We start from the raw sequence: 25,001 nt of genomic DNA on the forward strand, positions 1-25,001 counted from the left end.
AGTGACGCTATGATTATGATTAGCAAGCAATGCTATCTAGCCATCCCAGCCCGCCTTGGTGGCATTCATTAATCCCCCGTTGACGGCTCGGCGCCTGGCCATGAGCCGCGCCAGCACGCCTACGTAACCCGCAAACGCCATACAACACTGATATCAAAAGATCGCTAATGCAGCACATGCTCGAATCCAAACGCTGGGATGACAACTTTTCCGCCCGCGGCTTTATCGCCGCCCGTCCGTCGGAGTTTGGTGCCAGATCGTGTCCCCACTCAGGGCAGAGTAGCTCAACGCCGCGTAGCTGCGCCACGTCGGTGGCGCGGACGATGCATGTGCCTCATGGATTGCTGCGTCCACGCCTGCGCGGTGCTCCACGTCAGACAGCTCGTCCTCGCTGCCTCCGGCGATCGGGACCGGAGCCGAGGATACGCTCTGCTGAGACTCAACGTCGCGAGAGTGCTGACCTTCGCCCACTGTCTGCTCTGCAGCAGTATCGCGCATATCACCGGCCTTGCTTTGCGCCATCGACCGAACGACGTCTCCCTTGCAAATCGGACACGTCCGTCGGCGTGTAGTCAACCAAGGAGTGCTGTATAGTGTTAGAAGTGGCAGGATATAGATCAACTGGCATACTTACATGCACTCGGCGTGGAACTCATGCCCACAAGGCAGGCTCATCACCCGGCTTTCTCCATCGACGTACTCTTCCAGGCAGACAACACATTCGACCTGTCGTCCCGTGTACTTACGTCGCCAGAGAGTGGATCCGGATTTCTCCTTCTTGGAAGACGAAATTCTGAGTGCACCCTTGGTGTCTGAGCGAATTCCAGACCCCAGCAGGGGGGATGTAGGCGAGACCGGGCCAGGGCTGACGGACCGCGGTGAGCTAGAGGCAGAAGATGAGGTGGTAATTGTGTGATACGTTCGCACGGGAAGGCGGTCCACCAGAGATTTCGGGGCCCGCCATCTTCGTCGACGAATGCGAGACCGGAGCAACAGCAGAATGTACACGACGCTCAGTGTAAGCAGCGGACTGATGACAAGGACGAGGAGGGTATCGAAGAATGGACTGGTAGACATGCTCGTCGGCGTTAAAGTGACCCACAAGCCCTCGTGATCGGCTGTCGTCGCGCCTGATTGACTGATTGAGGAAGGCTTGCGGGACTTCTCTTCGGCAGCAAGTGTGTCCTTGACGCTCGCATCCCGGCTTACGTCGGGCTCATGTCTACTTGACCAGAGCTTGGAAAGCCAACTGCTTCCAGACGAAGATGCGTCATCATCGCCGCTGCTATGATGCGAGCTTTGAGACTGCGAGCCGCTTGAGCTCCCTTTCTGTGAGACAGTAGACTTGTCGACGGTATAGTACTCGCCACTGCCCGGGGTAATGCTGCCGCCTTTCAAAGCAGCAGCGGTGGCTTTGTCACTGCTTTGGATGTTGTTCCCATCTACGCCCGCGATCCCAGTGGGTGTCGGAAGAACACTGCCCTTCGGTGCGACTAGGTCTGGATCTCGCCAGTCCTGGACTCCGATCACAAACCCATCTGCATCCGAGCCGGTCGATAGTGATCCATGCTTTTTGCGGTTGATGGTGGCTCCGTCTGCTTTCGTTGGGTAGCGGCTAACATCTGCCTGATGCTGGGGTGGTGCATGGTCATCCCAAGGATCTAGCATGATCCAGTTAATGTTTCCACTGTTTGGCGGGCGACGGCTATCTTCAGGTGAGAACCACGGTCGTCTTCCACTGCTACCAAGGCCCAGTAGGGACAGCAAGGCATGAAAAAGACCGCCTTTCGGACTGGCGGGAACCAGACTATTGTCGGCCATCGCGTGCTTAGTGGGCGTACTTGAGGCAGCCACTACTGTGGTTGTCGCTGTGTGAAGAGGTTGCTTCCCAGAAGTGCGATGGCCCGACTGGCCAGTTTGAGTAGCGGGAGCGTCATCCGCCTCCGTACCTTCGACCATCTGAGGCGGAACCAACGACGACAGCAGATGGGCGGTAGTGTGGGAGGTGAACAGCGCAGGGATTGTCACGTTAGACGTATCGCCGCGTGCATACATAGTCACTAGACTTCCACCCCGAGTGTCGTCACCCACAATCAGAGCAATACCTCCTCGTCGTTGCACCCATTTGACTTTCTCAAGGAAGCCACAGCCACCTCGACTCAACAGAACCACCTTGCCGTCAATCTCCGCACTTTCCTGCAGAGATTGAATATCGGCGTGAGTTGTGGGTAGGCTCAGAGAGTGATCCCCGGGTTTCTCCATAGCAGTTGCATCTGTTCCTGCAGACTCCGGAAGGGGGTGGTGCAGATGATCATCGGTTCCGTCATCCGTCGCAAGGCCGGTCTTTGCTCTTTCCTTTGGAAGACGAGAGGATTCGGCATCTGAGTGAGCATCCGCCTGCTTTTTCGTTCCCTCGCTCGTGGTTCCGGTTCGTGGTTTACCCGCAATTCTGTCGGCCGTCCCTGGCTTGTGAGGGTCGCCTTCGCCCCATCCCGGAATATCTGAACAGCCCAGTTCCCCCTCCGCTCCCGCCGTCGTGCGTTCTCCAAATCCGCTTCCAATCCAGAGTTGACCGCTCAGCCCCTTGTCTGGGAGCAATGGGCCAAACGCTGCAGGTCTGGCCAGGAAGAAGGTCGAGTTGTCATCGGTCAAACTGATGATTGCGGAGGGCGGAAAGAGCGAGGATGGAAGGTTAAAGGAGAAAAGGGCATGGAGACCCGTCGCTTGACCAGCAAGCGAGCTCGGCGTAGAGACGCGGGAGGAAGTGGTGAGTGCCGAGAAAAAAGTGAGTAAGATCGGGAAGAAGAGCAAGCAAAACACAATCACGATCAAGCGTGGTGGTCGCATGGTGACGCAATGCCTCTAGTCACCAAGCGATACAATAAAAACAATGACCGTCTTGGAGATGGTGTGGTTGGTAGCTGACAGGGGTGAAATGATGACCTTTCACGGTCAAAGTTTCGGTATCCAGGCAGCGTGATAATAACTTCGGGGTAGAGTTGTGATTATCGAGGTGGTACTAATTAATGGTGGCACCCTGCGGTTGCTGGCAGAGAGTGGATCTTATGACCAGTCAGACGGTCGCTGCAGGCCGACAGCAACCCGCACTCATCGAAAACGAAGAGGCGGAAAACTGGTAGACGATGAACAAAAGAAATCAGACAGATCGCATGAAAATAAGGTCGAACCTCCCCAAAGTGCGACGAAAAGCGAGGAGAGGAGGGGGAAAATCGGAGGAGGGAGGAGGGAGGAGGGAGGTGGGGAGAGAGGGGAGAGGGGAGAGAGAGGGAGAGAGGGAGGAGGGAGGGCGGAAAGGAAGGATGTCAACACGCGCGCGCCAATTTGGTCGTCCAGAAGAACTATGAGGAATTGAGTGGTCGCAAATACGATGCAGAGTAATATACAGAGTAGAAGGACTATGGGTGATTTGGTATATCAGAGAAAGAAAAGAGAAGTAAGGATGAAGGAAGGAAGGAATGAATGAATGAATGACTGGCCTCTTTTTTTCCTGCGTTTACGGAGTACTCTTGCTGAAGACACGCAAGCACAGCCTCAGCCCCCAGTCACGGGGCGGTGGCTGCCTGAGGCTAAGATAGACACTGGACGTGGACGGGGATTGTCATCCTGCGAACTCAGGCCAAGTCAGGCAACCAAGGTTCAAAGGTCCAGTCCACATTGTCCTGTCCATCAATGAATGCGATTATCATCTCCTCACCTCCGATTCAGCATGCTACGTGACCAAAAACCAGAACACACTCTCTCATATGTATGAGTGAGTATACGTATTACTTTCACTCAGTATACAGTCCACTCATTCTCTAACCACCCTTCTCACGATAAACATAGATGGACTCCTCGTTTCCACCCCCACCCGCCGATCATCCACCATCTCCACTCACTCTTTAGTCGGAGGGTCCACCTTTCGAGTCGCAAACATTGATGATCTCAAACTCCCTAGCATTCCAATTCCTCGACAACTACGAGTACAAATCAATAATCAAGCAATCGGCATTCTTCCATCTTGCAACCGTTCTGTCTCATTTGCGAGTTCTTGGGATTTCTTTTCCCCCAAAGTCGTTCCAATGAGATTCAACTTATCTTGCAGATCACTGTTCACCCCCGTCCCTTCCCCTCGACCGGCTCAGCAACCCTAGCGCAAATAGCGCAAATGATTTGAGAGACAAGGTATCTTGATAGTGAGAGCAACTGGGGTTCACTCATTCAACTTTGGCTCTTCCGATGCAGCATACCGTCTCCGACCGACGGGCAGTACTTTTAATAAACTTCTCGTGCCATTATCGAAGTGGGACCGCTTGGGTGTTCCCATGGCGGGGGCGGGACTGTGGCTGGTACCCGTTGATGAGAACACGGTCTGGAATTGCCGGGGTTCGCCAGATGACGTGAACGACATTCACATTCCTGACCTCTTTCTCTATTCTCGTCAACCATAATTGGTATCCGCACGTCATATCAGTCGGACAGGCGTGCTGTTGTTGGCTCAACCATGTACCAAGCTAACATTAAGGTTTGCTGTCTTTGAGAAGCTGTTCTGGAGCTGCTCGTGAACCGAACCGGCGTTTGAGCTAGGAATCTCTATTTAGACTACATACAGCCCCAAACACGACGTTTCCACCTAATTACTACAACTTCGATCAACACGGTGGTTCTCTTGCATACTTGACATTGAATATTGATAATACTCCACAAGTCCGTCATGTCCAAGCTCATGCACAAGGTTAAAGACGCCTTCACCGGCCATCATGGTCATAAATCAAGTATAAGCATATTCCCCATGCTAGGCTTCCCCATGTTGAGCCTCCAATCCGATTGACTTGGAATCAGACACCGGCAGTTCTGGAACCGTCCCCGAAGCCGAGAACGCCAGCTCTGGGGCCTACAGCCAATCTGACACTGGACACCATGCCCCTCAACCCGGCGACAGCGGTGCAAAACCTAGTGCTGACCCCTACACCTCTGGAACATATGACTCCGGGGAGAACACGGCTGCTTATGAAGCACGCACTAGCGGCTATGACTCAAAGCCTTCGGGTGGCCACGAATTCCAATCTGGCTACGGCCAGGAAGCTGAGAATCGCAATCCTGCTCAGGATGAGTATGGTTCAGGCATGACTGGCCTCGGTCCTGACTCTGGCTCCAGGCAGATGGAGCCTAGAAATACTAGCACTGTGCAGCATGTCAGCCCGGATGGCTATAATCGTGGATCCGATCAAGTTGAGGCTTCAGATATCGCAGGACCATACTCGTCCGGTACGGAAGGCCGCACTCAACAAACATTCGGCGGCGGAGGTGCAGAAGGAGGCAGCAGCTATAATACTCATGGGACTGGTGAGCTGAGCGCTGGTGCTAATGACTACAGCTCCGGAGGTAAGCTCGACTCAGGCCGAGTGGGTGCTAATATGATGGGATCCAATATGATGGCGTCGGACAACCTACGCACCGCTGGCGGGGCACAACGTAATTACCGGTAGGAACGTGATCATCATGAATGTATTTGAATAACTGTCAATATTTTCTTGCGGTCAGATTCTTCATGTGATGTACCAACTGCACACTGGAATCGTCAGCCTCTGGTGGAATAGTGCCATTGCTTTTTTATGTCTCAGTATTGAGTATATGCTTCTAGTCTAATAACTATTGATTGTTTTCCGATTGTCCTGGACTGGAGAGTTCTTTCTTTGTGTTCCTCGAACAAGACGACTAACCTCCCTGGTGTTGGACAGCGATTTCCTCGTTTTTCGTTTGCTTTAACAGCTGGCACGTTGCGCAGGAAGGCACAACTGAGACATGGTTTCTCTTCACCGTCTATCTCCTTGTGGCCATCAGTGAACAATTCACCTAGAAACCACATCCACCCCATGACAACAGAGGGTCCAACAGCAGATTATTTGCCATGTCGCTTGTGTTGAAGCCCAAAAAACAACGGCGCAGTAGGTGTTTCCCCCTTATGTTCTCTCTCGCGCCAGCCTTGAACGAAAGAGAAAGAAGAAGAAGAAGATGGAGATAGCGTCTTGCTAGAAAGACAAAAAAGAACTGAAGGCAGGCAGCTGACTGGCTCATCAGGACAGCGAGGTCGCAGAGGCAAAGGCTCGGTGACGATCAACAGTTTACCCCCGGGAAGAGCTCCTGTAGGATTGCATCATCTTCACTCTCCCGACAAGCGTACTCAGACCACCGAGTGGCTCAATAACGTATCACCCATCGCGGTACAGTTACCACTACAGTCTCTATCTCCAGCGTGCTTCACATTTTACGCATTGTCATTAACCTAAGCCTCTCCACTCCCTAGTCTCTACAGTCACTCACGCCAATCCGTCTTCCTCACCTACCCACAACTCCTGCTTCTCGCCAAAGAGCTCATTCGCTTTCATTGCCACTGCCACCGTCTTCTGGAACGATATTAGAACAGTCCCCTGTCATACTTTGGGGGTCCCCAGCGCGTGTACTCGCAGCTTCAACCCCGAAGCAGTGTTCTATTTCGTTAGACTTGTCCAAAGACGCTCCATCGATAATAAGTACTACTCATCAAGCAGCAAGCTATCAGTCTTCCCCAACTATGGCGTCACGGAAGTTTCCTTACCGTCAACAAGTCTTTGCTGCTTGTAGTCAGCCAGATCTCGGACAGACTGACGACCATGAGCTCCATAATTTGGATGACCTTGCCTCCTCTCAGCCTATTCCTCTACTTGAGTTATGCCTGAAGCAAAGCTCAAGAAACAAAGGTGCACGGGCCCAGAGGCAATATATGTTAGAGAGTGCGGCTGGTGTTAGTACCAGGGTAGTAAGCAGCGGCGATGAAGATCTCGCTTCTTCGCGCTTTTCCACCTTGCGTGGATCCATCAACAATGCCTTTGAGATTTGCGAAGATCAGTCAAGTACTGAGGCTATCGAAGCTCGAGAATATGGCGATATGTCGTTTGATCCAGTCCTCGATGCAGAGGAAACCGCATCACTACTGCATGCAATAGACTCGCCGAGGTCCCCGTCACGCCCATCGTCTAGACGCCATGCTAATATTACTGGTCTTGATGATAGCTCTCAGAAGCCCTCTACGCCTACGCGTGTTAAGAGGTATAACTACAGCGAATCATATCTCGACTCTATTCATGAAGGAGGAGACTCCGAAATCCGACCCAGTGCCAGTACCCAGTACAACCCTTCGGCGCGTTATTCTCGAGTTTACCAGTCCAGTGACAGCGACATCGATTCCTTCAATGATCAAATAACACCTAAACGCTTGAAAAGACATATTCTCAGCGAGGCGAAATCTGACCAAGGCTGGTACGGAGCTGGCAATGGGCCTATCCTGCAAAATCCTCTGAACTACCTGAAAAGCTCCAGCTATTCTCACTCGGGCTCACACCCCCAATCCCGCAGCTGCATTTCGGAGAGCCCATTCCAACGACGCGGCGATAATGCTAGTGGTGATCGGGCAGTCTGGCCAGTGGACTTGTCCAGCCAGAGATCCTCTTGCGAGGGACCCAAGACAGGATCTTTTAGTCACGATTCTGCGTCTGAGGAATCATGTCCCCTTTCGTCATCTCTGCATTTGTACGGCGCAAACTTCGATCAGACGTATAATCGTTCCCCCTATGAATCTTCACGAATCCAACAAGAGCGTTTCAAGCGTGCCGAGTCTCGCAGAATCTCGTCGGGCTTGCAGTTTCCGATGTCTGGATCTCAGCAAGGATATAGCTCAGACTACACATCTAAGGGAAACACTCTGGCTTCAGGATTCTCGAGCGTTGCCCCTGCCGCACGGCCTGGAACACTTCAGTGTCCGGAGTCCAGTAAATCTTCGTATCGTGCTTCCAGTCAACCCCAGGCGACAGACGCGCAGAAGAATATCCCTTCGAGCAATGGCAGTAGTAGCTTGTCCGCTGAGGAGAAACGACGGATCTTCAAAGAAGAAGTCAACGCCCTGCTTAAAAGTACTGCCGAGGGGCCCAGAAACACCAGGACACAAGGTACCGCAGAAGAGGCCACAGTAGTTTCTCATAAAGTCAAGGCACCTAGCACTGACGAGTCTCGAGCAAGTGCCTTTGCAAGTGCTGTTGCGCCAACCCACTCGGATGCTTCCGTGTACACTGGAAAGCAGAAACTACAACCAGAGGAGGCTGCGACGACCACTTGGCATCTTCTTGAGAGGGCCACTCTAGACCTTGATAAAGGAGCAACGGCTAACAACTGGCCTCCAATGCCTCGATACATGCCTCAAAATATCTATCAAGCAAGGCGTTTTGGGGCATGGGGCAACTCGCCCAATACGAGTTCCTTTTCTGTGGACGTCCAGCAGTCTTCGGGGCTGGTGTCTTCATCTAAAGCACGAGATGTCATCAATAGAGCTACCACACTGGATCTCAAGGCACAGGCTTCGGCTTATATCAAGAGCCAGATCTTTTCATCCGGGTGTGGCACACAAAGCAGCATCAAGCCCGCACTCGGGCACGTTCCAGGTTCATCCGTGAAAAGCGAGAGCAAGCCTATGAAGCCTCCGCCTGGGCTGTCCAAACCTGCAAGTCAGTTGACAAAACGGCCTGCCTGGTACGTGGACAGCCTGATTCAGAACCAGGCCAGGCTGGATGAGTCCAACGCCTGGTTTCGGCGGGATAGTCGCGGGGAAGAAACCATTCGCGCCCAGGTTGCCTTGTTCGCTCAGGACCATAGTGAGAAACTCAAGAAACGAGGGTATTCGACAGAGGACTGCAAGTCTGCGAGGCAAATGAGTGAACTTATGGGCAATGCGCTTGTTAACTTGACCTCGTATGTCCTGGGAGACCGAGAGCAGCAGATCGGCAATTTTGCAGACTTTACGCCAGCACCATCCGACTGCTCCTCGCCAAGTTCTGATAAGCATCGAACTTTTTTCGAACTGGATTGGTGTACCAACGGCGGGGCATCGCTTGGTCGAGAGTCTTTGCCATCTGCCAATTTCGGCCACTTTGCTCGACGCAGAACTTCTTCAGCGACCAATCCTTATACTGTCCTTGAGGAAGACTCTGACATTGACTCTATGGGCGGTGCGTGGTGAAATGGGATGGAGACTCGTAGTCATAGGTGTCTGCCAAAACTGGCACCAGCTTCTCCCCGCCTAATGAGGAGGCCGCTTGTACAATGTCTTTCCATCTGAACTTACCACAGCATGCTCACATCTTGCAAGCAAAAGGAGTTTGTAGCTCAACGGCTTATGGAGGATTTCTTATCAGGAAGTGATTGTCTACATGGTCTGCCCGGTGGATTCGCTGTTACATAAATAACATAAATTCCATGCTTGTCGCAAGTAACCACAGGAACTCTACGATATCTATACACACACCCTGCCGAGTAACCTTGTTTTCACTTTCTATCCTCTGCTTTACCAATTTCTACCAGGATACAGCCTTGTAAAATGTACGTGCAAGAAACAAGCATCCCCGCCACTACCTGAATCTCCCAGTGTGAGCTCTGCAGCGAGAACAAAACTCCCACCCCGAGTTCGAAGTTACAGCATTCACCATGTATTTCCTACAAGTAGAACTCCGATAGCGCCAGGGAGAAAGATTTCGAGTCGAAACGCTGATACCGATGCCGATGCCGATGCCGTACATCCGCCATCCAGTCTCATTTCGACTAGCTAGCTAGCTAGGTAGGTAGGTAGCTACCTGGGGTACTTGGGTAATGGTGATCGATTATCTACTATTTCCATCCCATATGACTGATTGGCTGACTGATGTTCCACACAAAAGAAATGAATACGAACTGAAAATTAAGGCAATAGAAAAAGTGGGCAGCTAAGCGTGGGGAGCAACCGTACATGCATGCATAAGGAGCCCAAAAAAAACCCGAAGTGTGTGTGTGTGTGTGTGTGTAAAGAACAAGCGAGAAGGTAAATTGTGAAATAGCCACAGCGCCGGGTTGCTAATTTTATTAGAAAGAATTGATGTTGCTTGCGAGTGGTTCTACGCCGGGGAGAATTGGAGGACGAATGGTGAGAGGGTGGGGGGGGAGGGGTATTAAAGGGTTAGGCGGTTGTGACCTTGAAGGTTTGTGAGAAGGTAGAGGGTGGTTGGTAGCGATGGCAGGGGAAAGCGGGGGAAGTATTACTGGAAGGAAAAGACGTGGTAGGATGGAACGGAAATGGATTCTGGAAACTGGGGAATATCGATGAGACCTTGGCGCCGGTGGTGTGTCTGTAGGAGGGTTGCGCTAATAGAGGACAGTCGGTTTGGAGGTAGCGAGGTAATGTTTCGTTCACGGTGCGTGTAGTTTAGGTGTGTGGGATGTGTGGTCTCCTGTAGCTCCACTATGGTGAAGAGGAGCGACTGGATACTCTGTGGGCTGCTAACATGTCACCAAGTTGATATGGTGGTCGTTCAGTGCAGCACAGGCCAGAACGGTCCGATGCGGGTGGAACGCGGTGCTGGCGATTGGGGAGGAGCGGTTGTGATGGAGGAAGCTCGAGTAGGGCTCGAAGGTGGAGAGATAGGTTCCATCGACGTTGAAGGTTTTCACTTCGTGACGGTTTGTACCACTGTGTTTGATTAGAGACATGAGCGAGTTTTCTTTCGGTCAAAAGACACCAAGGAGGTTATCAAGAGTACATACACCATGAAGACTGGAGCATGCTCGTGGACACTCAGTGTACGCAGTGTGTCGTTTGTGGCGGAGAACGTAGAGATGGGCATGTCCATGCGTAAATCCCAAAGCTTGATCTCGCCGTTGCGACTCCCGGACACAAGCTCCCTCAGGCCGCCGCGCTGCATGTGAACATTGGTGATCCATTGCTTATGCTCGCGCCAGACCTTGACCATGGATGTTGTGGGCTTAAGACGCTGATCAAACACCCGGACTGCGCCATCACCGAATCCTGCCACAAAGATGTTCCCTGCTACTTGATCGGATGTCAAGGAGGTGATGCAAGAGCCCGAACGAGCAGGAATGTCCTACGAGTTGATCAGCCTCAGTCAGCCTCTTAGGCCAGGAACGACTTACATTCGTGCAGACTTCGGTAGCCGCATTCCACACCCGGATGACCTTCACGTCACCTGCAACTAATGCCTTACCCTGACCTTGCTGCCAGTCCAGAACAAGACCAGCATTGCGATTGCTGGGAATGAGTTCAGGTAAAGCTCTGAATGCAGTCACAATTTCCACATCATGCGCCGACTCGTAGTTTCTGAACACTTTCAGAACACCATCAGATGACCCGGTCATCAACAGAGCTTGGTCATCCTCGTTGATATATCGGACTTCATTGATTTTGGAGCCAGCCGGGTTGCCATTTGAGAAACGGTTGAGACGCTTGTGTCTCTGCCAATCCCAGATTCTACTACGGGTTCAGCGTATGTTCAGTGCAGGCTTTCAAACTGGTGTAGAACTCACGCGATAGTATCCTTATCATCCGCAACTGCAATGTGATCCTCGAATTGATGGAAGCACATCTTCAGAGGTTGACTGCTGTTAGAAAGAAGAGACAATGAATTATCCCATCGGCTGCTGCCTGCTTTGCCCTTCAGAGGTTGGGTCTCAGAGATGATCTTCTCATTACGGCTTCGTCTCCAGAGGCGTTCGTTGTAATCGGCACTACCGGGCTCGTCGGGTTCATTGGGTTTCATCTGGGGTTCCCGGAAATACTGAAGACGGGTGAGAAATTGTTCAAATTCGTAGTGAAACTTATCGCTCATGAGGTGAAGGAGTTCTGATTTTACCTCTGTGGACCAGTCCAGGAATCTACTCATCAAGGGAATGGCTGGGACCGCAAAAGATTCCCGGGGCTCGAATCCTCGCGACGTAGGGGTGGGAGCTTGGTTGTAGGCCGTTGCGGGAGCAACTTGGTCATTGACTTCCGGGGGGCGCGTCCATTCGGGTGGGGCTCGTCCTCTTGGGGTCATAGGCATCCGGCTCTTGGGCGCGGTGAGAGATTGAGGCGATTGGGGTGGTTGAGATTCGGACGCATTAGAGCCTCCGAAGGCCAGGTTCTTAAGCGAGGCCGCCACACTAGCAGTTCGTTTGATACTTAGTGAAAGGTAGCCTTCCTGTTTGGGAGGGGCGACGGCGGGTGGTGTCGGCGGAGGCACGGTTTTCTTTGATTCTGGCTTTTCGACCTGCAATTTCTGAGAAACCCGATAAGAAAGGTCCAGGATTTCGTCTCGGATCTTGTTAGTCAATGAAGCCATCGGTGAATCCAAGAGGCAAATGTGAATGTAGTCAACGATCATGCCTGCGTCCTGCGCGATATCAGGGTGGGGGTCAACAGAGAGAATTAGCAGCTGCTTCCAAATAGTTCCAAAGGTGGTGTTTCGTGAGAGGCTATGCGACTTTCGACTCGAGGCTGCGGGAACATCCGATACTTCCTTTTGGCTAGGGACCCGAGATCCTGCATGTTTCAGCTTCGAGAGTAAGTTCTGCTTCTCATCCTGGAACTCCTCGTATGCGGCAATCAAAAACTTGTTCTGATAGCGTTTGACGAAAGCTGAGAAGAAGACTAAGAGTTCTTTTCTCACGAGTACACTGCCGTCAGATGACATGGGTAATACTGCCATGGCCAGGGTTTCCTCAATCTGGGCTACCTGATCGGTTAAGTCCGGTATACCCAAGAAGGTGGTGACCGCATGCAACATGGCAGCCCGTACTTCAGGCACAGGATCGAAATTGAGTTCACAAAGCCTGGCAGGAGCGGCACATCGAATACCCATCCATTTCGCTTCTGGAAAGTCGGACCACAGCATGCTGATGCAGAGACACGACCACTGCCGCAGCAGCGGATTCTCCACATCCATGAGGTGCTTGAGACAAGAGTCAAAAAGCTCGGCAGAGAGGCACACATTTTGACCTTGGGGGTAGTTCTTGCAGAAGATTGAAACAATGAACGCGCACATAGCCCGATGTTCACTAGCGTTGCCCACAGGGATTGGGGAAGATGGGTTGAGTATGGAGATGAAGTAATGGATCCCATTGTCCTTCAGTAGGTCATTCTGAACAGTATGGTCGACGGCCATAATTCTTGCCCAAATGAAGACCATGACTGGTTTAAGTTCTTGGGCTGCAGACTGCAAAAGTTTAACGACGTAAGGAAAGATACCAATGCTCAGAGCCAGGTGAACCGCCCAAGGACCGAGATCTAGGAATTTACTCAACAGAATCAGAGCTCGCAATCTGTGTGCCTGACTCAAAAGGACCTGCAAGACAATAGGGAGCTGGTCTGGTGGGTTCTTCTCCGTGGGGCCCGACGACAGGTAAACCTCGAATGCGGTAAGCTGCTCTGCGAAGAACGTCGAATGCTGATATTCATATTGCCTGCGACCCTCTTCATGGTCAATCAGGGCTGGAAGCTGCGACAAAACCATCTCGACGGCCAGGTCCCAGCTCTTCCACAAAGGATGATGATGAGTCTCCGGTAATTCAGGCGATGAAATCGGATGGCATTTGTAGGTGCGCATTACCCGCTCAGCCAGCAGGAAGTTCCTGAACAGGGCAGCCACCATCAAGTCTTGGCGGAAGAGCTTCTTGAAGAGGGCTCGCGGCAAGGTGTTCCAAGCTATCGTATCAGTGATCGCGGTAAAAATCCAATTCAACTCTCCCAAGGGACTGCGACGGTCCTGTAGGCGACCAGGCACCCTAAATTCGTCGACAGAAATATTGGTTTGGAGCGGGTTCTGAAGTATGAAGAAGCGCAGCGCGATCTCGATTGGCGTAGTAAGACAACAGGTGAAGAGATCCGCAGGAAGATCTGGATTCGTCGGCAGCGACTCAGCCTTCTGACACGCTGCGAGAATGATGCAATCTCCGTAATTTTGTACGATGGCATTCGGATCCCTCTTTCTCGCCTCGACATTTTCCTTCTCGTGCTTCTCAACGAAAGTGTGGAAGTTGGAAACGATGTTACCAGCATGTGAAACATCAAAGACGAACAGACTCGGACCTGCGAGCCATGACTGTAAATCGTACAGTGAGACTGGGATGTATTGCGTGTAGTTCTTGTTGAAAACCCAAATCTCGCCTGACTGGGTAGGAAGAGGAACACCGTGACCGTTGTAGTGAAAGAGAACCCTCTCGTCTTTGGCGTTACGACGCAATGATATGCAGAACTTCTTGGTCTCATCGACTGAAGGGTCAAGATACTGCTTGTACCTAGTTCTCAAGCTTAGCGTCTCATACTGTTCTTGTAGTTTCTTTCCGATCTGCTCCATGATCTTGTTGGAGCCACCAGGGGATGTGGTAGAGGTCGGGTCAACCCAACACTCCAGCTTTGCCGCAGGGTTGGTCTTCACGACATCCGGGGGGTCAACGCCGATGTTCAGGCAGATGGCAAGCGCGGCAGAAACGGTTTTGAGACGGTCCTTCATGCGCCAGTCTTGACTCGGCCAGCTTCCGACAGGGTCGCGTGGGATTCCATTCGTCTCATGGCGCTTTTCCGTGAAATACATGTAGAAATTCTAGTAGAGATTCGCCTGTTAGAGGACAACCTAGCACTTGGGGCGTAGCGCCACTGCTCACCGAATGCAGGACTTTCAAGTACTCGCTTGAAGTATATTCCTCCTGCCAACCATGGCGCATCGCAATATCTTCTTCTTCGTCACCATTGATAGCTTTATCAAATCCCACTCGAGGTCCATAATCACTCCTGGCTCTCTTCAGGGCCGCGGTCGGGCGCGCAGACTCGGACGGACGATCCATAGTCAGGCGCGGGTTGACATCGAAGATAACTGAGTTCTCGCCGGCGGACGAGCTCGTCGGTCGTTCCGGTGTGATCACAGGCGGCGGTTTGGCCTCCACGGTGGTGAAGGATCGGTGGTGTCCAGCAACGGGCGCGGGGGAGATGTCGCGGGGTGGAATGTGAGTTTCGAGGTCAGGGCCAAAAGCAACACGAACGGACTTGTGTGGGTGCTTTCGGGGTTCGGATTGGAGGCTCGAGGCCTGTCGGTGGTCTGTATTATTCTGCTCCATTTTCTAGTTCCGGTGCTGTTGTAGCGCGCAGATAATCATCATGTACAATCCAGTACGATGAAATGAACTGTCGCCTGATGATATGGGAGAAGTAGTCAGATCCAAGGTGACAGTGAGAGAAGGTGGGTGAATTTCCAGGTGTTGAAGATTGTGGGGTAGAAGCGAGTGTGCTCTCACCTTATCAACAATCATGTCACAGTGCATGCACTGGAAGCAGATCCAATACGCCCGATGCGGAGAGCGGGCGGTCAATCGACCAGAGTACCACTCTTTCCAAAGGGAATATTTGCCAGCTAGTGGGATGTGATTGATTAGTGAGGCTCCCCAGCCCTTCGTATCGTTGAGGCCGCTGGCACAAGCTCTGGGGCGTGCAGAGAGCTGAATGATGATGTCTTGCAGTAACCTGAGAGTGCTATGAGCTTTGGCCGTGATCCTGCTTGGCATCGAGTTGGCCCGGAATATCGATATCGCCGGCGGCCGCTAATCTGCAGACCGCCGCGGCGGTCGGCATTACATCAGTGGCAGTATTCTAACTCACTCATACTCCCTCCGTACATTTTGTTTATCTCTATGCACTACGAAGTATCTTCAGTGAACTTTATGACTTGAGGAACTTGGACGACTTCTAGCAAATCAAGGCTCTAGAATAGTGTCCGCAGTCCATGGTGATGACTCAATCCAAAAAACTGGCTACTATTGGTCGTCCCATGCAAGGCGACCGCAAAGGACCTGCACGCTACGTTCATAAATTGAAACAGCGCAATAGAATGGAGTACTTAATATTTTAGTATTTAGCATCATCATCAAGCTGGGCATCGTTGAGCGGGACAATACTATATATAGGTGCAGGGCTGGATAGAATTCGAATGAGTACGGAGTATAGTGAAAGGATATTAAAGGTCCTTGTATGTAGTTGTCCAGTGGTGATGATAGGCAGTGGAAACGACAGCCGCCTGGCTTGAGGTTAGCAGGGCATGGTCCGAAGTGCCGGCCATCCCACGCCCCATGCATGCATGCCCTTCCTTAGGTTGCCGGTTGCCCACTGGGCAGACTCCTAGGCGGAACAATAATAGCAATCCGCAATTTCCTCCTGTCCATCCAATGTCCATCCATCCGCGCGCCGTTGAAGATGGCTTCCGATCACGCATGACTTAATCGATCCGCATTGGAAGAAGGGAGAAAAAAAAGTTGGAGAATCATCGAACCAGCACCCCCCCCTTTTTCTTTTATCTTCTCTGCTTATTTCTCTTTCTCCGATTCCTGATTCTTTTTGTCTGCCCGATATTCCCACTCCGCTGACCCCTGGAACTGTCCTGTCCTGCTTTCTGGGACGGTACCGAAATTGGTGAAAAGGTGCCTCGCGACGGGCAGATCTAAACCCGATTGTCCCAGCACTAAGATATACGAAGGTTACGGCCACCGTTCTTCCCCAGCCAGTCATCATCATTAGACAGGCACTGTCGGTCTTCCTTCCACTCCAGCAATGTGTGGCCAAGTGGAGGAATGTGCAGGCGCGAAGCAGCCACATACGGAGTGCACATGGAACCATGATCGGAATCCACAACTGACGATGGTTGGAGAATTGTGAGAGGTACATTAATGGGGAACTATAGATGGGGCACCGGCTCAGAACCCATGTAGGTACAGTACAGCACTATGCCTGGTTCCTGCATGAACGACGGTGGTCGCTCGGCAGGGGATGGGCCCAGTGACCAATCTGAGGTCTGAGTTGACCAGTGTATTATGAGGATGGTCGACCACCACCCTCCTACCACTATCATTGCTCTAGAGCATGCTGTTCGGGTGTGCATCATGCATCTGTTGATTATGATGTTCTCAGGTTTTGACTTAAGATAACTCCAAGGTGGAATGCTGGGAGGGGTAAAATGTTGATGTGGTGGTAGTTTAGGAACCACCTGGATACCACCAGCCTCTCGCCGCGGTTCCTGCAGAGCGATTCCCCACAGGCCGCACTTGAAACGGTGGTCCCTGACTCGCAATCAACTAACTTGTGATTATGACAGTGGAACTGGATGTTTAAACATGGCTGGAACCATTGCGCGTGCGCGCACGCACAATCGGCCAAATGGACTGTCGACATGCCGGCAATTATAGAGCACTTGAGAGAGATTATTTGGTAGAGGATCAAGCTTCAGATTTTGTGTAATTGAGCTTGTGGCAGAATAAGTCAAGCAAGAGCATCCGGAGAGTGGGTGAAATGTATCAATTAATCATATCGTAGGCTGGCTGGGTTCATTGGAATGTACGGACAGAGAGCTACCTAGTATCTGGAGGGATCAGTCAATCAATCAATGTCCTCGTGGGTGCAAATGGTTGCATCCGCTCTCTCTCTTAGATCGTATAATTTATTACGTTCGAAGCTTATTTATCTGAGGGTCATGTGCTGATGATCAAAGACACAAGTCAGAGAGAGAGAGAAAGAAGAAAAAGAAAAACATGATCAATGAGGAGACGCATAACCAAGCTCATCACATCAATCAGTACGTGTGTATTGTAGGTAGTAATGAGGCGGTGTCGCACTGTCCCCTCTGTTCTTCTTCTTCTTCTTCTTCTTCCCCCCTAAACTGCCTGCCAGGGCTACGTTGACTACTGGACTACAGGTACTCCGTGCTCTAAAGGCTTGCTTGCTCCCCTTCCTACTGCACCTCCCATGTCCCCCCCCCCCCCCCCCCAAAAAACCACAACCCGCCCAAACCCAAACCGGGAATTATCTCATGCTGGCTAGAAAGTGTGAAACGCCGGAGTCTTGCATTATTCCTGTCTCTCTCGTTCGCTCGCTGTCTCCTACTCCTCATCCTCCTTCCCTCATCTGTTGTTCCCTCAAAGTCTCCCTAAGGCTCTTCTTGGCCCTAGCAGTATTTTGCTTTCTCGTGTTTTCCCGTTGTTGAATTTTGCTTCCTTTTCTTTTGGGGTTTTTTTGGATCTTTCCCTGGAAATTCTGTTCTATCCGATACATCCCCATCCGCCAACTGATCTCTCTTCTTTCTGGGGCCCTTGCCGTTCCCGTTCCCTCCCCCCCCCTCCTCCCTATCCTTGTTCTTTGTTTGCTTGCTTACCTGCTTGCTTGCTATCTACCGCTTTTCGACTCCTCAGTTGCCCTATGCTTCTACAGAGTCGCAATTGCACTGTGGCGAGGTTATTTTGGAAATAGAAGGAGGGACTTAACAGCACAATTCTTTTGTCGCAGGACGTGAAAGCGACCTGGACTGATTGGAGGTGCGCCGTGGTAGCTCCCTCCGTCAACGCCTTTGTCAGGAACAAACACGCAACGGTTGCTGGTTCCTGCATTTATCGCCAGCGGTCCTCTTGATTTGCAAAGTCGGTCTTGGCCGATATTCGCTCCTTCAAATCAGATCTAGAGCCTGGCGCCTTTTGCTCATTGTGCGGTTGATCGCACCACTACCATTCTCTCAATTCCAGACCAATTGAGCTTTTGTTGGCAAACAGAGGCGTCGTGAAGCGGACAGTCGCTTCTCCCGTCTCACTTTCTTTCCCTGTATTTCTAGCTGATTTGCGTTCGAAACGACCGTTAACGACTCAATTATAACGATGGCATTCCTCTTTAAATCGAAGAAACACCAGCAGGGTTCTGGGCTACCTCCGGCGACCAGAAGCAATCATAGCTCGGAAGGAGCACCCGCGAACGCACCGGCGACTGCGCCCACCGGACCGAAGGAACGAGATTCAGCCCATTCGCACACACCTACCCCTAGCAGCAGCTATAATAACTCCTTGAACTCGGTGACAAGCATCAACAGCCCCGATCATCCGCGCATGCGACAGAGGGCCGAATCTGAGTCGCAGGTTAGTCTTCCAGGTCTCCCTGACACTCGTCTCAATCAACTCCTGTCCCCAGGCAAGCGGTGATATGAGCGCCTCCTTTGTACGCCATGGCTAATCAACTCCTGGTATATAGGGTCCACGACCGCAGCAACCACCACCGGCAAACAGTAACAACTCCTCCCCGAATAACAGTCCCGGTGCATCGCTCTACCCCTGGTCACAGAGACGACTTAATTTCTCGAATGCTCAGAATGTCCCATTCCCGCGATATGGCGCAGCGATCAATGCGGTGGCCTCGAAGGAAGGTGACATTTACATGATGGGTGGCTTGATAGACGGATCAACCGTGAAGGGTGATCTTTGGATGTTGGAAAGTAGTACGGGAAATCTGTCCTGTCTACCCATCGCTACCGTTTCCGAAGGGCCGGGTCCACGAGTCGGCCACGCAAGCTTGTTAGTTGGCAATGCTTTTATTGTGTTCGGCGGTGACACCAAGGTAGACGAGAGTGACACCTTGGATGACACTCTTTATCTTCTCAATACGTGTATGTTTGTGCTTCGTCCCGCCCCTTTTGTCGCTTTCAGTGAATGTGCAATTCTGACAAAACTCAGCGTCCCGCCAATGGTCGAGATCGATTCCTCCTGGGCCCCGACCCGCTGGACGCTACGGTCATACCCTCAACATCCTAGGCTCTAAACTCTATGTCTTCGGTGGGCAGGTTGAGGGCTTCTTTTTCAACGACCTGGTTGCGTTTGATCTCAATCAACTCCAGAACCCCGCCAACAAGTGGGAGTTCCTGATTCGGAACAGCCACGAGGGCGGTCCGCCTCCAGGCCAAATCCCTCCGGCCAGAACGAACCATACCATTGTGAGCTTTAACGACCGGCTTTACTTGTATGACACCCATCCTTCCCTACGTCGATGAACTGTAACAACTGGCATGTTCGATTGACTAATATTCCCATAGGTTTGGAGGAACCAATGGCGTGCAGTGGTTCAATGACGTGTGGTGCTACGACCCACGCGTCAACGCTTGGTCTCAATTGGATTGCGTCGGATTTATCCCTACGCCACGGGAAGGCCATGCTGCAGCTATCGTGAACGATGTGATGTATATCTTCGGAGGCCGAACAGACGAAGGTATCGATCTGGGTGACCTCGCTGCTTTCCGGATCACGACACGACGATGGTATTCCTTCCAGAACATGGGCCCCGCCCCTTCCCCTAGGTCGGGTCACAGCATGACGGCTTTTGGGAAACAGATCATTGTTTTAGCTGGCGAGCCTAGCTCTGCGCCGCGTGACCCGATAGAACTTAGCATGGCATACATCCTTGATACTGCGAAGATCCGTTACCCAGCCGAAAATCAAGGTGGAGACAGGGGTCCAATCCAGACGATGCGGAAAATGAGCGGAGACCGCTCCGCTCAACCGACCGGGCGGTCTTCTCGTGAGGCACAACATCAACACCCGGAACCCCAACGACGTGGACCTGGACCGGCAAACCAGCCGCGGGAGAACGTTGTGACAAGTCCCACAGGCAGACCGGCAGACTTTGGACCCAACTCAGGACCTGGCTCTCGGCTGCCCAGAGCATCTATAGCCCAGGCGCCACCGTCGGGGCCTCCTCCGCCGGGTCAAGCCCCTACGCCCGGTCCCAGAGGCAATGGCCCTCAACATGCCGTCAATCCCCGGAGCAGAACTCCTACGAAAACGGAGCGTGTCTATGGAGGACCTCCGGTAGACACTGTTCGAGCAGTGGCACCCGAGAAGGACAGGGATTCACCGGTTGTCAAGGATTCACCGAAAGACTTCAAGCCGTTACAAGAATCAAGCACCTCGCCTGCAGGTCAACGTACGCCTACCCAGCAACAAGCAAGAATGTCTGCCAAGGCCATGGAGGCCGGTGAGGCTGCTCCCCTTATTAGTGCGCCGGCTCGGCAGCGGTCGTTGCGACAGCATCGGCAGCGCGGCTCTATGGACAGCGCTGATGAGTCCATCCTAGGTCGCAATGCCAGCATTGATGGGTCGATAGAGTCTCGCAGCTTTCGAAATTCTAGGTCAGGTGACGAGCCGCGGTCTCCCCGGCTAACTGCTCACCAGGAGGCCCTGATCAAGGAGCTCGAAGCCATGAAGAGTCGCAATGCCTGGTATGCTTCTGAGCTTGCCCTGGCAAAGAAGGCTGGATACACCCCAAATTCGTCCAACAGCCCCGTGATGGACGAGCGTGCCGCGGATGCACTAACAGACGAGGATCGTCCTTTAATCGAGGCCTTCCTTGCAATGAGAGCAGAGCTTGCCAAGATGCAAGCGACTGTAGACCGCCAGGCAGCCATTGCGTCCAAACGGGTGGCGGAGGTCGAACACCAGCGTGACGTCGCCGTCAACGAGGCAGCTTATTCCCGTGCCAAGTTGGCAGCTCACGGCGGCAGTCAGAGAGGTACTCCACAACCTGATGGGCCCGCCCAGGATTCGGATGAAGCCATCTCGGAACGAACTACGGAGATCAGCAGAAGACTTGCTTTGGCTCTGGCGGCCCAAAACGACCTCAAGTCAAAGCTTGAGATGATGACAACTGAGTATGAACAGGAAAAGCGGGGTAGAGAACTGGCTGAAGAGACATGTGAAGCGACGAGAAGGAGACTGGCAGAGCTTGAGATGAACAACAGCAAACTTGAAGCTGAAAGTCTTCGTGCAGAGCTTCATCAGGCCGAAGCCTCTGTCAGAGAGGAATCGATGCTGCGTTCCGAAGCCGAGTCCGCCGTTAAACAATTGACTCTGGACAAGGAGGAACTGACGCAGAAGCTTGAAGAATCCACCTCCCGACTGAGAGACTACGGCAATAATCTTGGCAGTCTTCGGGAAGCGGTGACCGCTTCTTCTGACAAATCTGCTCTTCTAGAGCGACAGTTGGATGACGAGCGTGAGCGTCGGGAGGGACTAGAGAGAAAGCTTCTTCAGTTGAGGTCGGAGCACGAAGAGCGAACTGCCGAACTTGAAAATGCTACCCGTCGCCTCAGAGACGCGGAGGAGCTAATCGAGATTCACTCCAAAGAAGCGGAGACGCACAAGAACGCATTTCTGTCGGGACTTGATCGCGCGTCATCCATCGATTCGGACACCGCTCTTCGATCTCTCTCTGACCAGCGTGTTTCCGTCTTGGAGGCTCAGGTCGAGAGAGCCAACGAGCTGGCTAAAACTAGCCAAACAGCTGCGAATGAGGCGGCTGAAAAGCTTCGCCGTGCAGAGGAGCGGATTGCTGGACTGGAGGCATACCAGGAGCAGGCTAGCCGAGAAGGCCTACAGCTGCGCAGGCAACTTCAGGCCGCCATGAAAGAAAGCCAAACCCATGCCGCTGACAATCGCGAATTGAAAGCGCAATTGGAGAACCAACATCGCGAGGCTGGTGCGCTAGCTGTGCAACATGCCGCTCTGAAAGATCTTCTCGGTGAGCGGGGTGTTTCGTACTCTGATAGCCGTCGCTCGCCTCACCTGGAATCCCCTGGATCTCGTTTCGGTACCCCTGAGGCAGGTCGACTTCGCGAACTGGAACAGCAGCTTTCAGCTAGCATGAAAGCCCACGAGGAACTGAAGTCTTCCTTCGAGTCTCGTGAGCAGGAAGCCGACCGCACGTATAGGGAGAAGTTGGAGCAGCTCGAGAATGATTACCAGTCTGCCGTCCATTATGTCAAGGGCACGGAGAAGATGCTGAAGCGCATGAAAGATGAACTCGCCAGGTACAAGTCTCAAAATGCCAAGCTTCAATCCGAATTAGACGAGGCACAGTCCGCCCTAGCCGAAGCCTCAAGCGGGCCGTCAGAAGCTCCAGCCGAGTGGGAGGCCGAGCGAACCAGGCTTGAGAAATCGATCTCAGACCTTGAGCAAGAATCATCGGCTTCGATTGCCAACTTGAAGGAGCAGATCAAGAGGCTCCGGGACGAACTTGCTACCCTCGAGGCGGATAAGACCAGATCTCAATCCGAGCTCGAGCACGTGCAACAGGAGCTTGCAGCAGCAGCTGAGCGGAGTCGTGCAGAGCTGGAACAGCTCAAGAGTGAGAACGCTCTGCTTGAAAACCGGGCGTCTGATGCTGAGCAGAAAGTCACCATGCTTCTCGATCAGGTCGAGGCGTCTGTCGGTCAATTCCGTCGCCAATCGCAGCCTGTGCAAATGAACGGCATTTCGCGCACCCACAGCAATGCCTCAAGCAACACTATCGGTGCTGCAAGCCGACGATCCCGTGCCGACAGTGCTGTGTCGCAAGATGATGCTTTCCCGGACAACCGTAACTCAATGGCCTTGGATTCGTTGGCGAATGAATTGGAAGCTTTGCGTAGCCACTGGGAGAGCACAAACCGCAACTACCGGCTAAGCACGCAGTCCGATTTTGATCGTACCCCAACGAAGGAGACGGGGTTGAGTGACAGTCTAGCTGAATGGAGACGGCGGTTGGATGAAGACGAAGCCAGAGCAAGCTCTCCCGAAAAGATCCAACCTCGAAACGCAGCAACACATCACGCCACAGCGAACATGATCTAAGGAGGCAGGGTGACATCACTTGTCTTTCGCTTGTCGAAAGTCAGGCTGCGGTTCTCCATAAAACTCCAAAAGGTTTCGCTGCTGGGTATAGTCATTGGTCGCCGCACTTGGTCAGATGACCATTTGGGCAGTTACCATCTTCTGCTCATATGTTGACACTTCGTGGCCCGGTTGCCATCAAGCTGCCTAGAGGCTTCAGAAATCGTGTCTCCGGCTTTCTCGAGCCAACTTGTTTCTCCTTTGCCTCGATCCCATGCCCCTACCTCCTTGCGTACATTGACCCATTTTCCTTGCCCTTCGTTCGCGTTTTTTCGTTTATACCCCTTCATATTCTAGTTCCATACTTGGACTGTATCATTACCTCTTGTTAATTCTTAACGAAGCCTCTGTCCGATATGTACGAAAGACTATGTAGTCTGAACTCAATGCAAGTAACTGTAATTGCCCTGTTTTCTTTCTCTTTGTCTCTTCGCCATCCGTAGGCGCCAGACCTGCTGTTCCTTCATAGCAGACATATTCGCAAAGCAAAGGCTATGTCAGCTTGCATGCCTTAGGCCCCAACGTCATGGCTAGGAAGTACCAGGATACAGTTCACCTTGGCCTCCGCCTCGCTATGCCACTTGTCTCACTACCACTTGACAGTAGCATTCACTCTGGTGGAGTATTAATATGTAGGGAAGAGCCGAAGGTATAGTGTCAGCTCGACATTGGTCGGCTCGGTAAGTGTCATCAGCTTTATAAGTTGGTGTTGTATAATTTATCTTTCACCACGGAAGGTCTTCGGACCTGGTATAAAATGTCTTGGCTACTTGGTGTCAATGTAACCAAAATGAAAAATCATATAGTCAGTTGTAAGTGTGGTGAGTAGATATACAGTTGAGTATGGATACGTATTGTTTGCTCCACACAACAGATGACGAGATCCGTAGCCGTGAGCTGGCTATCTGGCTGTGTCCCGTGCTCGGCTTGTATATATACAGCCGCTGGAGATAAGTAAGTTAACCAAAGTATTGGCAAACCAGCCGAAAGAGCCGTGACCCGATTGCTACTAACTACTACTGACTGTCATAGGTTAAATAAGTATGGAGGACTTGGTTGCCAGCGATATATGCACCTCCAGTGTTTTCGTTTGAAGTATGATTTGCTTGTTGAGGGAATTGACTCGTGGTAAACCAACGCATTGGGTTAACCTGTTCGGCTTATTCGATTCAATCCAAAACCCAAAAAAAAGAAAGAAATTTAGATCCACCTACGGAGTACGCAGTCGTGAGTATGTGTAGAAACAACCTTAACTCCAGCACGGGTTGAAGCCAGCCAGCTTTTTGCGATAGTTCATATTTTGATTTGGTTAATGCATCTATCTACCTGGCAGATCGATCTGTGTGTGATCGATCATATTTTTGATTACTGTAATGTAAAGACTATACTTCCTCAGTAGAACCCTCACGATCGATGGTTTGTGTTTGTGATCTATCACCTCCCCCCCCGGCTCGTTTTTCTCCATCTGTATCCGTACCTGGAAACCCAAAAAACAAGGGTGTGTGGGGGGTGCGTGAGGAGTGGGTGAGTGGGTGGGTGGGTGGGTGGGTGTGGATTGTGGGCAAGGCATGAGTGCAAAAAAAGTCTCGATCCCAAAGCTACCTACCTAGACCCAGCCAGCCTGTCAATTGATTGATTGATCTGATTGTCACCGATAAGGCGCGCGCGCGTGTGTA

General features: G+C 52.0%; 7 protein-coding genes across 7 annotated transcripts; 3 read left to right on the top strand and 4 right to left on the bottom strand.

Annotated features, from left to right (window-relative positions):
• Position 1: 1 nt before the first annotated feature.
• BO95DRAFT_476125 (PA and RING finger domain protein) lies at positions 2-2,847 on the bottom strand (the record flags this gene model as incomplete). The annotated part of the gene is made up of 2 exons (XM_025589911.1): positions 2-629; positions 663-2,847. The coding sequence occupies 2 exons, from the start codon at positions 2,845-2,847 to the stop codon at positions 223-225; spliced, it is 2,592 nt and encodes an 863-aa protein (XP_025438597.1). The 3' UTR covers positions 2-222.
• Positions 2,848-4,563: 1,716 nt separating this feature from the next.
• On the top strand, positions 4,564-5,700 carry BO95DRAFT_251441 (uncharacterized protein). Its single transcript, XM_025581435.1, has 2 exons — positions 4,564-4,775; positions 4,843-5,700. The coding sequence occupies exons 1-2, from the start codon at positions 4,715-4,717 to the stop codon at positions 5,487-5,489; spliced, it is 708 nt and encodes a 235-aa protein (XP_025438598.1). The 5' UTR covers positions 4,564-4,714; the 3' UTR covers positions 5,490-5,700.
• On the top strand, positions 5,701-9,263 carry BO95DRAFT_251442 (uncharacterized protein). The gene is made up of 3 exons (XM_025581436.1): positions 5,701-5,948; positions 6,082-6,224; positions 6,308-9,263. The coding sequence occupies exons 1-3, from the start codon at positions 5,912-5,914 to the stop codon at positions 9,047-9,049; spliced, it is 2,922 nt and encodes a 973-aa protein (XP_025438599.1). The 5' UTR covers positions 5,701-5,911; the 3' UTR covers positions 9,050-9,263.
• Positions 9,264-10,338: 1,075 nt separating this feature from the next.
• BO95DRAFT_467256 (ubiquitin-binding TORC1 subunit KOG1) lies at positions 10,339-14,943 on the bottom strand (the record flags this gene model as incomplete). Its single annotated transcript, XM_025589275.1, has 5 exons — positions 10,339-10,528; positions 10,603-10,940; positions 10,990-11,323; positions 11,380-14,432; positions 14,494-14,943. The coding sequence occupies 5 exons, from the start codon at positions 14,941-14,943 to the stop codon at positions 10,339-10,341; spliced, it is 4,365 nt and encodes a 1,454-aa protein (XP_025438600.1).
• A 1,113-nt stretch (positions 14,944-16,056) lies between these two features.
• Positions 16,057-16,801, bottom strand: BO95DRAFT_446366 (uncharacterized protein). Its single transcript, XM_025587362.1, has one exon. The coding sequence runs from the start codon at positions 16,755-16,757 to the stop codon at positions 16,551-16,553; it is 207 nt and encodes a 68-aa protein (XP_025438601.1). The 5' UTR covers positions 16,758-16,801; the 3' UTR covers positions 16,057-16,550.
• Positions 16,802-17,875: 1,074 nt separating this feature from the next.
• On the bottom strand, positions 17,876-18,382 carry BO95DRAFT_251543 (uncharacterized protein). Its single transcript, XM_025581437.1, has one exon. It carries the CDS (start codon positions 18,250-18,252, stop codon positions 17,992-17,994), a length of 261 nt encoding a protein of 86 aa, XP_025438602.1. The 5' UTR covers positions 18,253-18,382; the 3' UTR covers positions 17,876-17,991.
• A 131-nt stretch (positions 18,383-18,513) lies between these two features.
• Positions 18,514-23,286, top strand: BO95DRAFT_435244 (putative cell polarity protein (Tea1); the record flags this gene model as incomplete). The annotated part of the gene is made up of 5 exons (XM_025585175.1): positions 18,514-18,768; positions 18,821-18,847; positions 18,881-19,292; positions 19,360-19,642; positions 19,716-23,286. The coding sequence occupies 5 exons, from the start codon at positions 18,514-18,516 to the stop codon at positions 23,284-23,286; spliced, it is 4,548 nt and encodes a 1,515-aa protein (XP_025438603.1).
• Between the last annotated feature and the right edge of the window lie 1,715 nt (positions 23,287-25,001).

Source organism: Aspergillus brunneoviolaceus (assembly GCF_003184695.1).
Source record: "Aspergillus brunneoviolaceus CBS 621.78 unplaced genomic scaffold BO95scaffold_70, whole genome shotgun sequence".
In the NCBI taxonomy this organism is placed as follows: Eukaryota; Fungi; Ascomycota; class Eurotiomycetes; order Eurotiales; family Aspergillaceae; genus Aspergillus; species Aspergillus brunneoviolaceus.